The following is a 14,858-nucleotide window of genomic DNA, read 5'->3' as shown; positions in this document are numbered from 1 at the left end:
TAAAAGCCTTTGACTTCACAGAAGAGACTTGGTTGTTCACACCAAGTCCTCAAGATGCTAGTGCATCAGTAGCTGAGGAATGACAATGCTGCTAAGTAAAGGGAGAAAACAACCCTTGTACAGAATTATCTGCCCAAATAAGCTACCCTTTTGAGCACTGCTCTTCCTTAAGCTTGAACTTCTTAAATTGAATTTAAGTCCTAGATTTTTACTTAAATGAAACTCTTCCAATGCTGGGCTGGAAACTACATCATGCCTAGAACAAAAGGACCTTTTCCTAACAACCAGCAATGGATGTCTACTTTCTTTGTTTGTAATCCAGACTCCCCCACTTTTCTTATTCCCACTGAAGAAGTATTGGTGAAAGTTGCCCTATGAGCATAGGTTTTTCTTAAATGTACAAGCCCAGCACTATTACATTTTAAGAACGTAACATACACAGAAATGCCCCTAACAATTGTAAATATTCATTTTCCTTTGGAAACACACAAGACAGTAGGGGCCGCTTTGGTAAACACACCCACAGAGGGATAAAACCTTTTCTTTAAAAAATATATAAATATATAAACACAGTTAAAGTGACAAATTTACAAAAATACAATTTATTGCTAACACTACTGCCTTGGAACATTGCAGGTGTCTTCATTAAGTAGAAATCTCCACACTGCCAAATGCTAACACACCAAGTAGCAAAACCACAAAGTTTGCATTCGTCTTTGGGTGCCATGATAAATTCCCCACAGAAAGATTCATGGAGAGAAATAGGGAGAAAAAAAGGAAGGGAGGTTCCTGCACCTCTTTAAAAATCTATGTATATTTGGCTAAGTGGGGAGTAGAGAGAGATAGGTTTATATCTGAATTTTGTAACAAAAATAGGAGAAACCTTTGTACAGGACCATAATTCTAAATGTGAAAGGAGCTGGTGCAAAAAGAAATCCAGGCAAGAGTGGTGTCATAAACAGTAGCAGCATTCCCCTGTTCTCCAAAAAAAAGAAATGGGAATTGACAGGAAAATTTGTGGGTATGGGGGAAAGTGGAGGAATATGTTCAGTAACCCACATGTGAACTACTAGATCAGAATAAAGTCTACTACATACATAACACACAGTAGCAAAAGAAAGAGAAGAAAAAGATGTTAACTTGTAGATGGTTGTATCTCAGTCTGTGTTCAGAGTAGTTCACAGTGAAGTTTGCAAAGGTTTTTTTTAAAAAAAAAAGTCCATGGGGGAAAGTCTTGGCTGCTTCCTGCACACTTATGCAGCTTCTGTTCCAAAATTCATCCGCATGTAAACATGACTATTAAACAGCCTGCAAGCTGAAATCCACTTACCATATTAAAATATATGGCTTTGCAGCATGGGAAAGTGACCATGCCAAGGACTCTGCTCTTCTGCAAATGGTTATTTTCCCCACCCCACTTGAGCAAAATGAGTTTCTTCTTTCTTTTTCCTAGGTCAGACGAGTTGGGAATTGTATCTGCCAGATTCTGGCAACATGGAAACTTCTGTAAAACAATCTTGCTTCTGACTTAAGTGCCTTCTCCTCTGTTCCTAGATGCAGAGTATAGATGGGATATTCTATACAGCTGATGTAGTTCACAATGCCAGGTGTGGCTTTCTGATCCTGTTCAACTCAAACAGTGCTGCCCAGGTGGGTTCTTCCAAGAATCACTGACTGCCACTCTCACTCTCACTCTCTCTCTCTCTCTCTCTCTCCTCTTGAGAGGGCCTTTCCTTTCCCAACTCCTTAGAGGGGAAGCCATGCCCCCTCTAGACATACAGGGCAGAACTCCCCTCCATTCTGTGCTTGCCCACCATGTCTCACCTCTGCTCCAAGCATGGCTGCTGCATGAACACACGCCTCCAGGCACATCCCAAGTTTTCTACCACCATCTCTCCAGCCTTTTAGGCCTCAAGGCAGTTGCATCTCCGGCAGGTCTTGTAAACTGCAGGGCTGGCCTTGCAAGTGGCGGCTCTGGGGCTGCTGCGGATGGTGGAAATAACCCATGGCAGCACTCTGTTGTGGGAGGTGTGATTGCTGGAAGAGGCGCTGGTTCTGACCCTGGTCGGCCGCACCATGCATCTGCAGAAGAATCAAAGAGTTTGCTTCAAAGGACCAGGTGCAAGCAGCCATCCACAAGCATATCTTTTCTGACTTTGCCCCCCATACACACCTTAACAACAATAGCACCACTTACAAAGCTACTTGTAAAGAGTATTCTGTGCCTGTTACTTGTTACTCCTCCGGACCTGACTCCCCAAACCCACCTTAACAGCCAGCATGCAGGACACAGAGTGATAGGCGTCTGTTCTGCTGGTTCCATCCCTCCCAAAACACTGGCAAGAGGGGTGTGTGTGAAATTGTCACCCTGCTCCGCTCCGATCCTCAACACAACAGACCGCTGTCACTTGGTGCAGCTGCTGGCTGTTAAGGTACATTTGAGGGGGCATTTGCAATCCTGGTAATAGTGCCACAGTTGTAAACATAAGTATCCAGAAATTCTCACACATCCAGTATGTTCATATGGAAGACATGGATCCAAAAAACACTGCAGAAATAATCCAGTTTGAGACTGCTTTAACTGCCCTGGCTCAATGCTAGGGAATTTGGGGAACTGTAGTTTTGTAACTAATTTAGCCTTCCCCAGGATTCTCTAGCACTGAGCCAGGGCAGTTAAAGCAGTCTCAACCTGGATTATTTCTGCAGTGTGTTTTGGACCACAATCCACCAGACGGGCCATAAAAAGTAATGAGCAGCCACCAAGAAGGCTCTCCTTTCATCTCCACCAAATGAACCATTGAGAGAAGTAGAGAAAGAAAACACCTCTCCAGAAATTCTCAGACATTTAGTATGTTTACATGGAAGACATAGCCCATCAAATGGGCCACAAAATCAATAAGCATCCACCAAGAATGCACTCCCTTGCATCCCCACCAAATGCACCAGTAAGAGTGGTAAGAGAGAGAGAAAATACCTCTCCAGAAATTCTCCAACATTCAGATAGAAGACATAAGTCTGCAAGATGGGCCCCCAAAACAATGAGCAGCCACTTTTCCCTCCACTGAAGCTGCTATCTTAAACAACCTCACTGAAAGCATTACTACCTGAAGATAGAGGTGATGCTGTTGAACCTGCTGTGGCTGCCACTGGTGGAGGGTGCTGGGAGGATGGCTTTGCTGTGCACCAATGTTGCTGTGTGGAATCATCACCGAAGGGGTAAAAATTGGTGACGGAGTAGGGGCACGGATAGTGGCGCATGTGATTGGCTGCATCTGTACTGCAGGAGGCAGACCCTGCTGTTCTTGAGCAAACCTGCAAGGTAGAAGGATTGAAACTTCTAGTCTTCTACATGGAAAGGAAGGTGGCACTGGAATCTATATGGAACGCAAATGGTTTCCTGTTTAGTCTTACACTTGGCTGTAACTAAAAGTTTGAGTAACAGAGTGGTGGCTGGACAATTGAGAACAACTGGGCTAATTTTCCATGCCGTTGTTCCTCCCCGGACTGCCAAACTGCAAAACTGGGAAAAGGTGGAATATAAATAAATTATAAATAAATAAAATTATATTATGCAGGACCCGCAGCAAAAGCAACCCAGCAGGTAGCTTTCCACCCTCTCAATTATCCATACCTTAAACTCTGATCTTGGTTGTAATCTGGCAGCTGTTGCCTTTCGCCAAGTTCAGCTGGCATCGGAGCAGACACAGTGATCGGGTGCGTTTGAGAGAACACCATGGGGTTGTTGTACAGCGGCATTGAAATGCTCATCTGCATGGGCAAACAAGCCTGCTGGACTTGGTTACCTCTCATGGCATGCTTTTGCTGCTGCTGTTGTTGCTGCTGCTGCACCTGAAAACGTGCACACACTGGTGTTATAATTGCAGCTTGGAAAGTTGCTATTTATTTATTTATTTATTTATTTATTTATTTATTTCTATGCTGCATTTCTCCCAGAAACAGACTCACAAATAAAACCATTTGGAAACTTTACAATAAAAAATTTAAAAGACAATTAAAATCAACTAGCAAAAAACACAGCATCGAATTTATAATTGTACAAAAGTTTAAAACATAACTAAAACACACACACCCTGCCATATACAATCTTCCCTGACATGATTATTCATTAAAAGCCTGCATGAATAAAAATGTCTTTGCCTGCCAGGGAAAGGAAAGCAGGGAGGGGGCCACCGTAGCCTCCTGCAAAAGGCAGTTCCAGAAGTTGGAAGCAGCCATTGAATCACAGAGTTGGAAGAGATCCCAAGGGCCATCCAGTCCAACCCCCTGCCATGCAGGAACTAAGAATCAAAGCATCTTTGACAGATGGCCATCCAGACTCTGTTTAAAGACTTCCAAAGAAGCAGACTGCACCACACTCTGAGGGAGTGTGTTCCATCTTAGGGTCACTATAAGTTGGAAGCAACCTGAAGGGACTCAACAACCACAACATATCACTACCTGGGGTGATGTGACACAGGGTTCCCTGAGGAATTGCTGAGGAGAGGCCAAGTGTGTGCCACAGAATTGCTTTGATCCCACTAGGCCTTGTTGCTGGGATTTCTTCGAAGTGGCTGGTCTGTTCCCTGATGTTGTTGCCTGTTGCTGGGAAGGCCTCCTGGGGCTCTGATGTGGTACGCTATTGAAGACCATGGGCATAGGCTGTTGCATTAACATCTGTCAGAGAGAAAAAAGATAAAGGGGCATGGAAAGCAACATGGGGCTTTAGTCAAAGCCTGGGAAATTTACTTTCAAACACAACAATTTATAATGTTAGTCATTATGACATTTAGCAAAACATACATGTGCACATGGGCACTGCTTGCAGAAGCTGGCTTTTAAAATCCAAGTAGATTTAGAGAGCATATGCACTATGCTGTTATAGCAGTTTGATACCATTTTAATTGCCATGGGTCTATGCAGTGGCTTAGTGGTTAAGATGCCAATTCTGACAGTCGGAAGATCAGAAGGTTGGCAGTTCAAGGTCCGATTGCTGCATGATGGGGTGAGCTCCTGTCACTGGTCCAGCTTCTGCCAGCCTAGCAGTTCGAAAGCAGGCAAATGCAAGTAGATATATAGGTACCACTTTGGTGGGAAGGTAACAGTGTTCAGTGCAGTCACACTGGCCACATAACCACCGGAGTAGTCTTCGGACCATGCTGGCTATTTGTCTTAGTAACGGAGATGAGCATCACTCCTACAGTCGGCTATGACTAGACATTCATGTCAAGGGACTACATTTACCTATCCTTACCTATATCCTATAGAATCTTACCTATCCTTACCTATCCTATGGAGTCTTGAGGTTTGTGGTATTGGATTTGGGACTAGGTGAGGTACTTACCCCCACTTGGTCATGAAAACCCACTGGGCCACATACTCTCAGCCTCAGAGAATAGCAATGGCAAACCGCCTCTGAAGAAACTTGTCAAGAAACCCCTGTGATAGGTTCGCTGTGTGTGTGAGATGCATGCCTTCATGTCAGGGGAAGGCAATGGAAAACGCCCTCTGCACAAACTTGCCAAGAAAACCTTATTATAGATTCACCTTAGGTTTGCCATAAGTCAAAAATTATTTGGAGGCACACAGCAACAACAACAAATAAATAAATAAATGTTGGATTAAAAAATAATGGATCAAAAACATGCACATCTATTGCTGCGGTTCACACTGAATTTCCCACAATGATGTGTACTGTGAGGCAAGCTGTGTTGTTTGCATTCTGGATGGTTTCAAGCTGAAGGTTGGGAAAGACCCTTCTTTCATCCTTTCATTTATTTATTTAGCATTCTAACATCACAGTGCATCAGTGAAACATTGAAGAACTATTTCATTATGTTAGTAATCCTCTATGACTAAGAAAAGTAACAAAAATACATTTTAAAAAAGGAACACACTCCAGCATCAGCAGCCATTTTTTAAAAAAGGAAACCATCACTTTCTAGTCAGAATACAAGAAACTGCTATCTCCACAACAAACAGCTCTAAAAAATAACAAGAAAAAGCTGACTGACAAGGAATGAGCTGTTGCACAAGCAAGAAATGAAGGATCCATGGAGTCAATGGAGTGTACTTACACTACGATTTTGGAGACCAGAGTTCAAATCCTCACTCAGCTATGGAAACCTACTGGTTGGGCAAGGTACACTCTCTCAGCCTCAGAGGAAGGCAATGGCAAAGCTGAACAAATTTTGCTAAGAAAATCCCCTGATAGGTTTGCCTTAGGGTAATCATATGTTGGAAATGACTTGAAGGCACACAACAACAACAACAAAGTGCAAGAGTTCACACTTCTTTAGGCTGGTCTGGAACAGCCAAAGGATATGCAATTTACAAATCCTATTCCATAAATGGAGCAATAGCCAGAGGTGCCACCAGATGTCAGCCTTTGAGCAATCCTTTGAGTCAATGATTAAATTCAGCATTAGAGGAGTATCTGACTCAGTATAAGGCATCTGCCTACATTCCTATCGGATGCGTTGGGTCACAGATTGGTTGCAGAATGCATGTTTTGCATCCAGGAGTCCCCATGTTCATCTCTAGAAAGGGCTGGGGAAAAAATCCTTGCGTCTGACAGCAGGGAAAGATGTCAGTCAGTACTGATAACATTGCACTAGACAGACAGTCTGGTCTGCCTATTGTCATGTTTGAATCTGAATTGCAACGCTGAGTGAGCATGAGATGTAGTTCGATGGCATGGGGTTGGTTTAGCCCTATAGAGATACCTGCAGATTGGAGTCTTGTACCAGCTGGAGTTGCTCCTTGATCACATGCAGTTCCTCTTGCTGTGTCTTGATGTCAGCCTGCAAGATGCGCGTCCTTTCCTCCAGCTGTTCCTTCAGCTGATGCATCATCCCCATCTGAGCTGGAAAGTGATACACCGGCTAGAACCACAGAAGAGACACGTTACTGAGCCAGGCCTTTTGCCATCCCATTCCTGTCAATGACTTTGGAGAAACTGAGGCTTTTTGACACATGGGACACATCCATTTATTAATATCTAATTACTATTTTCAAAGTCAGCTATGCCTAAAACTGACCATATGAAGATTATTCTATAGGGCACCAGATGGCCCTTATGAGACAGAACCAACCCCCCTAAGTTACTTGTTTTGGAGTAACTAGGAGCACAGAATCTCCAAGACACCATGGTAACTGGCTATGCTATCAAGGGATGGTGGGATCTGTAGTCCAAAAATAACATTTATAACCTCTGCTACTATTCTGTGTATGCATTCCCCTCTTTTCCTGTGAAGATCCCAATTTAGTGGGTGCTTGAAATCATATCAACTATTCCCCTGTTGCTAGAAGTCATTGATCTGAGATAGGTGCAAGGAAAATACAAGAGAAAGAGAAGGTGTAACATGCAGTCACATCACACTTTGTGCAAACTAGCCATTATCCTAAAGAAGGAAAATTTGTGTCTCCTGTAATGACAATTTAGGCCTTTAGCAAGCTTTCTACCTTGTTGCCATTCAGTGCAGATGTAGAAGTGGTTTGCATTATGGGTGACCTACCATAACTCCCTGCTGTGCAGGAACAGTGGGCTGTGCCATATGATGCTGTGTGAGATGATCAGTGGGTGTTTGGGGTGTTGTTATACCCTGTGAAAGAAAGGAAGAGAGATTGCATAATATATCTAATACAAGGATGAATACAGTTGTCTCACTTCCTCTGCAATATGTGCTTGGGATATTTCCTTGTTACCAGAGGCTTAGTCCTTACTGAGGTAGAAAAGCTGCACTGATTCAGTCTGCAAGTGGGTGGCTTACATGACTGAAAAACTTATCTCCATCTTAAAACTTAACATCTCAAGGTGAATGGTTTTCCTTGGCATGGTACTTTTCTGTCTGTGGGAACTGTGCTGAACAGGAGTATTCAGTCATAGGAAAGTCCGGCTGCAGTGTCATAAAACAGCTTTTACCACCTCCATAAGAACAGTACCAAAGCATCAATGGTAACTGCACACATCCTGAAGACTTCCCTTTATTGGTGTGAATCCCCAGCCTGCCTGCCCCTGCCATGGTGCTTTAGGGGGGTCACCAATGCTTACCGGTGTGCTGCTACTGGAGCCAAGCCTTAGAGGTGCCTTTTCTGACTGTCCCATTGGCAACGATTGTCTAGTAGGGGTACTGGCATCGGTGTGTCGTATTGATGATGTGGCTGCAGAAGAGAAGCAACTGTGAGGGAAGTGCCAACGACGGAGTATATCACACGGAGCTTTTTGCGGATTTTCCGGCTCAGTTCCGACGTGACTGCATTTCCAACAATGTGCATTCACATCATAACGTGAATGTGTTATCAGATGCCATTCCTTTCTATGGGAGCTCCTTGCAAAGTGCTTCCGCAGTATTCCAAAGTGACCCCTCATTTTGGTAAAACCAGAAAAAAAGTAACTTCACAGAATAAGCTTCCAGGCTTAGTTTGATTGCACCGAATTGGTCTGGTGTGGAAAACGACTCCAATGTCACCCCCCTTGGCCCCCTGCGTCATCATCCCCCTCCTCCTCCTTCATGCAATCTCTCCCCCTCTGCCACCCTGCAACCCATCCCATCATTTCCATCATCCTCTGCCTTCTCCTGCATCCCAATCCTGGCCTCAGCAACCCCAGTGAGCTATCCCATCATCCCCTGCCTTCTCCTGCATCCCAGTCCTGGCCCCAGCGACCCCCAGTGAGCTATCCCACTATCCCCTGCCTTCTCCTGCATCCCAATCCTGGCCCCAGCGACCCCATGTAAACTATCCCATCATCCCCTGCCTTCTCCTGCATCCCAATCCTGGCCCCAGCGACCCCCATGCGAGCTATCCCATCATCCCCTGCCTTCTCCTGCATCCCAATCCTGACCTCAGCAACTCCCAGCAACCTATCCCATCATCCCCTGTCTTCTCCTGCATCCCGATCCTGGCCCCAGGGACCCCCAGCGAGCTATCCCATCATCCCCTGACTGCTTCTTCATCCCATGAAGGATGACAGCTAAGGAGGGGGCAGGGAAGGAGGGCAGTGTCCAGAGCCCCAATGAGCATGTGCACGGGTGCCGATTCGAATCGTTGAACCCTCCGGTGTGGTAATACAATGTGCACTCACTCCACTTTGCTTGAATCTGCATCACGTGACTTGCTTGGAATAGAACTGACTTCGCTTCCCCCTCAATTCAGAAGGGCAACCAAAAGGCAAGCAGGTGTGGTAAAACATCACGTTTTAACCTTAATTCGCATTGCTAGACAGGAGTGACTCTAGATCTGGTGTGAAAAAACATCATGCTTTGCACTGCTAGAACAGGAGTGACTGCGGATCTGAGCTGCAACCCCCCCCCCCACCCACATGTGATAAGGTCCAACGAGAGATGCAGCATGTAATAACAATTTCTGAGCATATTCAGAAACGAAGAATCAACAACTTTTCCCAGGAGGGGAAAAATGTTTATGAAGAATGTTAATATTGGTTCAAGGTGCAGAACCAGACCAATTGGTATTTAAACAACATACACTTGTAGCTTCTGAGGCTCCTTATAGACACACATGATTTTTGCACACACACACACAAACTGAAAACCAGTTAACATGGGGAAGATCCAGCCATTGACTTAAACTGGAAGTAGACCTAGCCTACAAATGCTGATGCTACAACTTATTTTGCTCAGTTAGTCTCAATGGTGTTACAAGATCCCTTGGCATTCTGATATTCCAGATTGGCACAGCTATGTCACTCGTATAAATATAGTCACACCACTGGTTTCACTTTCTGGGAGGTTGTGCAAGTAAGATGTCCCACTCAGGTCTGTGCAAGTGGCATAACCACTTGTCCGTAAACAATGGGGGGTATTGCTGGCCCTGCAAAACTGTGCAATAGTGCAGTCCAAAACCATCCAGTACAGCATTAAGTCCAGCATGGTCATGCTGATGCAACTGTATATTTTGCTATCAGTGAAGAGGATCTTGGCCTATGTTTTCAAGCAGGATCATGAAAAGATGGTGTTTTAGAAAAGACTGTGTTTTAGAAAGTTAATCCAAGATGGTGATGAAAATGACGACAATGAAGATTTTATATCCCGACTTCTTCCCAGTACTAGGAGTCAAATTGGCTTGCAAAAAATTTAAGCAGTTCCAGATAAAATCATATAGGCAAAGGATAGTTGAAAGTTCCTGTTAAATGTAATTAACCTATCTATAGAACTAAAACCATTCAAAACATATCCTTTTAAAAGAGATCAGTAGTGGCGCACACTACTAAAAGCCTTTTCGGTAAGGCGTGTTCCCTCACACCCTCCCTCTGAGCATATTATGCAGAAAGGGGACAGCCTGTCTCCGTCTGCTACTGAATCAAGACTCGCAGGAGTGCTGAGCTAAGGATTACCCCAATCTAGCAATCCGCTTCCATTACAATGGGGACACAACATGTGCAGAATATGCAAGGCCGAGGCATGCAACACTTCATAAGCTGCTGAATTTATCTTCACCCGCCCTCGTTGCAAAAACCATGCACATGACTTTGTGATTAAACTGGTATCAGAGGCTAAGCACAAAATGGTTGGCAACTGCTTCATGATACAAGGAGGAGGAGGGAAAAAATGTCTTGCTGGATTGGACCTAGGATTCTTTCAATCCAAGACAGGAGTGTTTAAATTAACAAAGCCTCTGACAAAAATGCTCCTTTTTACAAGTGCACAAGCCTGCCTTTCCCTCCCTTGTCCTCTGTTTACATGGGAGCTTTTTGACAGTCTTAGTATTGAGAGGTTGCTGAAGGAGGACTGGAGAAACACAGACTTTCTGCATCAGGTTGGAGCAGATGCACTACTGCAACTGTGTGTGTCTGCCTTTAGCAGGCAAAGTAGTTGCCATCAAAATTCCTCCCTGAACACGTATACAAAGCAAAACAGAGAGAAAAGAGGGAAGAAGATAAGCTTGCCTCACCATCTACCCTGCAGCATAAATCTATAAGTTTGGGCACCAACCTAAGTGGAGGCTGGTGAGAGAAAAAGTCAATCCTGAATACATTTTGGATGAAGTCTCCAAGTGGTCTCTACACTGTTTAAAATGTTTTTATTTATGCAAGGCTTACCTGACCTGGTCGCTTCATTTCCTAGGTGCATAGTGTCAGTTTTGAATAAAAACTTTGCTGAAATATGCTGAACTGTTCTTCGTTCTGGTAAAAGAAACTATCCCTATTCTTTCCAGTTTATTTCTGTCACTGGTACCAAATTTTCTGTTAAAGAAGTAATGCCCAGGGACTCATCTACTTTGTTAACTGAGGAATACCTATATCTTGTTTCTACAAGGAAAGCATGACCATTGTCCTCTCTCCAGCACCAAATATTTATGTACCCACTGTCTCTGAACATGAAGCGCAATTTAAGATACATAGCTAGTGGCCATTATTGAACTTCTCTTTGATGAATTATCTATCCCACTCAGGTCTAATCTGCACTGCAGAAATGATGCAGTTTGACACTGATTTAACTACCATGGTTCAGTACTGTGCAATCCTGGGATTTGTAGTTTGTTGCGGCACCAGAGCTCTCGGATGGAGAGGTCTAAATAGCTTGCAAAACTACAAATCCATAACTCCATAGCATTGAGCCATGGCAGTTAAAGTGATGTCAAACTGCATTACACTCATCCCCCCATATTTGCAGCTTTGATATTTGCGAATTTGATTATTCATGTATTTGATTAATATGTTCTCTCTAGGAATCTCTAGGTTTTCCAATGCAACTCTATGGTCAACTTTAACTAAAGGTTCACTAAAAGACCTAGAGATCCCTAGAGAGCATACTCTACTAGGCATTTGTAGCTCCTCCTGTGCATCTGTCGGATGTTGACCACAGAGTTGCACTGGAGGACCTAGAGATTCCTAGAAAGGTGTCCTCTCAGATAGAAACATGGTGTTTTTGTTATTTGCGGTTTTTCCATATTCACAGGGGTCTTGTGCCTCTAACCCTAGCAAATATGGAGGGACAAGTGTATATCTACCATGCAAATTAGACCTTAGAAAAAACAAAATAATCACAGCAGCAAAGGGATGATTAAAAAAAAAGTGTCCATCTGTTCTCCCTCTGGATTCTTTTGCCCATCTCCATCCTCTTATAGTTGGAGAATTTAAAATGGTGGAGAATGGCAATGGAAATCAAGGAAAGAGAATGGTTCAACGGACTGATAAAACTATAAGCAATCCGCCAACTACAACCAAAGGTCCCTTTGGTTGACTGTCCAACGTGATACCTGATGCAGAGTCAGAGAGCGCTGTGTGTGAGGACCGGCGGGAACTGTGAGATGACACAGACACCCTTTCACGACTAGCTTCTTGGTTGGTGACGCACTGACGGATATCGATGTAACTACCATGACTCTGAAAGAAAGGAAACCAAGGCAAATGTATTATATTGACAACTACAAAAACCAGCTCACACTTTTAAAAAACCACACACACACACACACATACAGGAAACAAAAAACAGTGCGATCTGTTTGATCTAGAAGGTAGATTAGCTTCTTTAGAACAAATGCTTATAGAAAACTATAGCCAATGGAAACATCAAGCAAGCAAGAGATCTATTTCCTAGCATTTCTTGTAACAGAGACTGGAGAAAAGTTGATTTCATGAACTCAGACTGTCAGCTGAATAACTTACTGCTGCATCTTTATCTACATATGTATCTGTCTATTGCCACTGGAATTCATTTATAGTGGAGTTTATTATTAATTCACATAGAATCATAGAGTTGGAAGAGACCTCAAGGGCCATCCAGTCCAACCCCCTGCCATGCAGGAAATCCAAATCAAAGCATCACCATCTAGCCTCTGCTTAAAGACCTCATCTGATCGGCATTCTTCCTTTTCTTTAGCAATCCATGGCTTTCCATTTGATCTGAATGATTGGGATCCTAGATATGAGAAATGAAGGGAAATATACAAGGAAGTGGGCAGCACAGACAAATTCTCTGTCCCATTCCTGTGAGTGAAAGACGGAAACCCAAGTGTTCTTTGAAATGCATTAAAAAATAGGGTGACTCTCTGTCCTTTTGCTCCCATTTTCCTCTTCCCCATCAATGCTGCTCAGCAACAGATTTATATTAATAAATAGAAACATGCCTTTACAATTAGCTCCCTTCTGCTCAATTTCTCCAGACATGTCACAGCTCATTGGCTTTCAACTGGAAATGCAAAATGAATGAATGCATGAACCAATCACCCAGCAACTAAATGATTCAAGCTGGCTAGAAAAAAAGGGACAATCTGATACTCATTACAAAAAAGGGGAAGGATAAGAAGAGGGGAAGGAAAGAGAAATGGGTTTATTGGGACTATTGCTTCCAGATTTTATTATCTGCTTAAGGAGTGGTTCCCAAATTAGAATAGGATATAGATATGATGACCATTGGTCCATTTTTTAGTTATCTCAAATTGAAATGAAAGTTAGCAGATATTACCCCTGTAATCAAGTGCATGGGTAAAATGTAAAATGTGATATCTACAAGAGAGGTCCAACTTTTCAATAAGGATTGAAAATAGTTTACTGTGATGCAAATAAAAAATAAATATCCAGATGCCCAATCATTCACAATGATCCCAGTAAATGTGCCAGCTTGTAAACTAAAGTCCATGTTTCAGACTGCCAGAGGTATAAAATTGCTCTATCCATGAAGATATATCCCTATAGTTCCCTCACTGGATCAAACTAAATGTTAAAGCAAATGACTATTCCCTTAGATTAATATGCTTCCCCTTTAACAATATGATCTCCTCGGAGATTAACATCTCCGCAAACAGAGTAGCAATCTAAGTTATTGCATAACATTGAAAGGCCAATTACAAAACAAAGCACCACTAAATGCAAGATACAACAGTGAAGAAAAGTATGTGGGATAGGACAAACAGATGTCTTTCACCATGTCTTGGCATACTGCTTCTAAATACGTGCTGAATATATACTAAACGTATGGTATAGTCTGACCCTCTGATTATATGGATAAGTTATACAATCAGGTTAAGGGAGAAGAATGTGTGGCCTTCACCTTCCACATATTGTTGGATTCCAGTGCCAAAGATGAAGATAGTGGGGACTGTAGTTCAACAACATCTGGAGTATTAAAGGTTCACCATCAGGACCACCTTAAATATACAAGCACATCACCTGATGACGTGCAATTGACCATGTAAATTGATTTCACTAACAAAAATGTTGCTGGAACTAGAAGTGTGGGACAAATTGCCAATAAAGATCCAAGATATGATGAGTTACCATGCCATCAAGTCTACAAAACCCATCTCTTTCTGAACACCTGGTGCCTACCAGTCTAACTAGGCTTCATAGTTAAAGCATAGAAAACTATCTTTGGAGTCTATTCTGAAGGTTACAAATAAATAAACTCAAGGAATGTTATCACTGATTGCACAAAAGCCAGATTTCAAGTTCAAATTTCTGGAGTCAGATTTGAGAAGCTATAAAAAAGTTTTTTTAACTTTTTGTTGTTGCTGTTGTTGTTGTTAAGCTGTAAATATGTTAATATATCATGTCACTTTTGCATCGCATTATTAAAACACCATCAAAGGTTTATTTTTAAAATGTTGACTGAGCTGACCCTATTAATTGGCAGGCATGACTATGCCAGATTGATTATTTTAAAAGGCAATGGAAAGTGTTGTCATGGCCACAGTCCTGCCTATTCCCAGATAGCATTATGCCTAGCTTCTAAAACCCCGGCACCGATACAGAGAGAAAACAGATCAGTAAATCATTCCTTCACTTCCAGTTGTTGTCTGGCCAGAACTGGTGAGTCAGCATAGAAGCCCCATAGATGTAGTTGTCTGAAATGCTTCCCAACTACTGTGTGCTGGCTTCCGGACATTTTTCAAATATGGGT

At 42.9% G+C, this 14,858-nt stretch overlaps 1 protein-coding gene across 3 annotated transcripts in view; it reads right to left on the bottom strand.

The window, feature by feature from the left end:
* Positions 1 to 1,211: 1,211 nt before the first annotated feature.
* PASD1 (PAS domain containing repressor 1) overlaps positions 1,212 to 14,858 on the bottom strand; it is a 118,621-nt gene continuing 104,974 nt past the window's right edge. For all 3 annotated transcript variants that reach the window (XM_089536347.1, XM_089536346.1, XM_089536349.1), the window contains 8 exons: positions 12,217 to 12,343; positions 8,051 to 8,160; positions 7,515 to 7,601; positions 6,723 to 6,881; positions 4,459 to 4,674; positions 3,632 to 3,849; positions 3,105 to 3,312; positions 1,212 to 2,082 (listed from right to left, as the gene is read on the bottom strand). In XM_089536347.1, coding sequence (XP_089392473.1) covers positions 1,912 to 2,082; positions 3,105 to 3,312; positions 3,632 to 3,849; positions 4,459 to 4,674; positions 6,723 to 6,881; positions 7,515 to 7,601; positions 8,051 to 8,160; positions 12,217 to 12,343 — 1,296 coding nt within the window. In that variant the 3' untranslated portion in view covers positions 1,212 to 1,911. The remainder of the gene's footprint in view (positions 2,083 to 3,104; positions 3,313 to 3,631; positions 3,850 to 4,458; positions 4,675 to 6,722; positions 6,882 to 7,514; positions 7,602 to 8,050; positions 8,161 to 12,216; positions 12,344 to 14,858) is intronic.

Source organism: Sceloporus occidentalis, unplaced genomic scaffold (assembly GCF_023333645.1).
Source record: "Sceloporus occidentalis isolate IW3139 unplaced genomic scaffold, rSceOcc1.0.p SCAF_8, whole genome shotgun sequence".
NCBI lineage: Eukaryota > Metazoa > Chordata > Lepidosauria > Squamata > Phrynosomatidae > Sceloporus > Sceloporus occidentalis.
The sequence above is the reverse complement of the archived record's forward strand: the minus strand, read 5'-3'. Positions and strand labels throughout refer to the sequence as shown.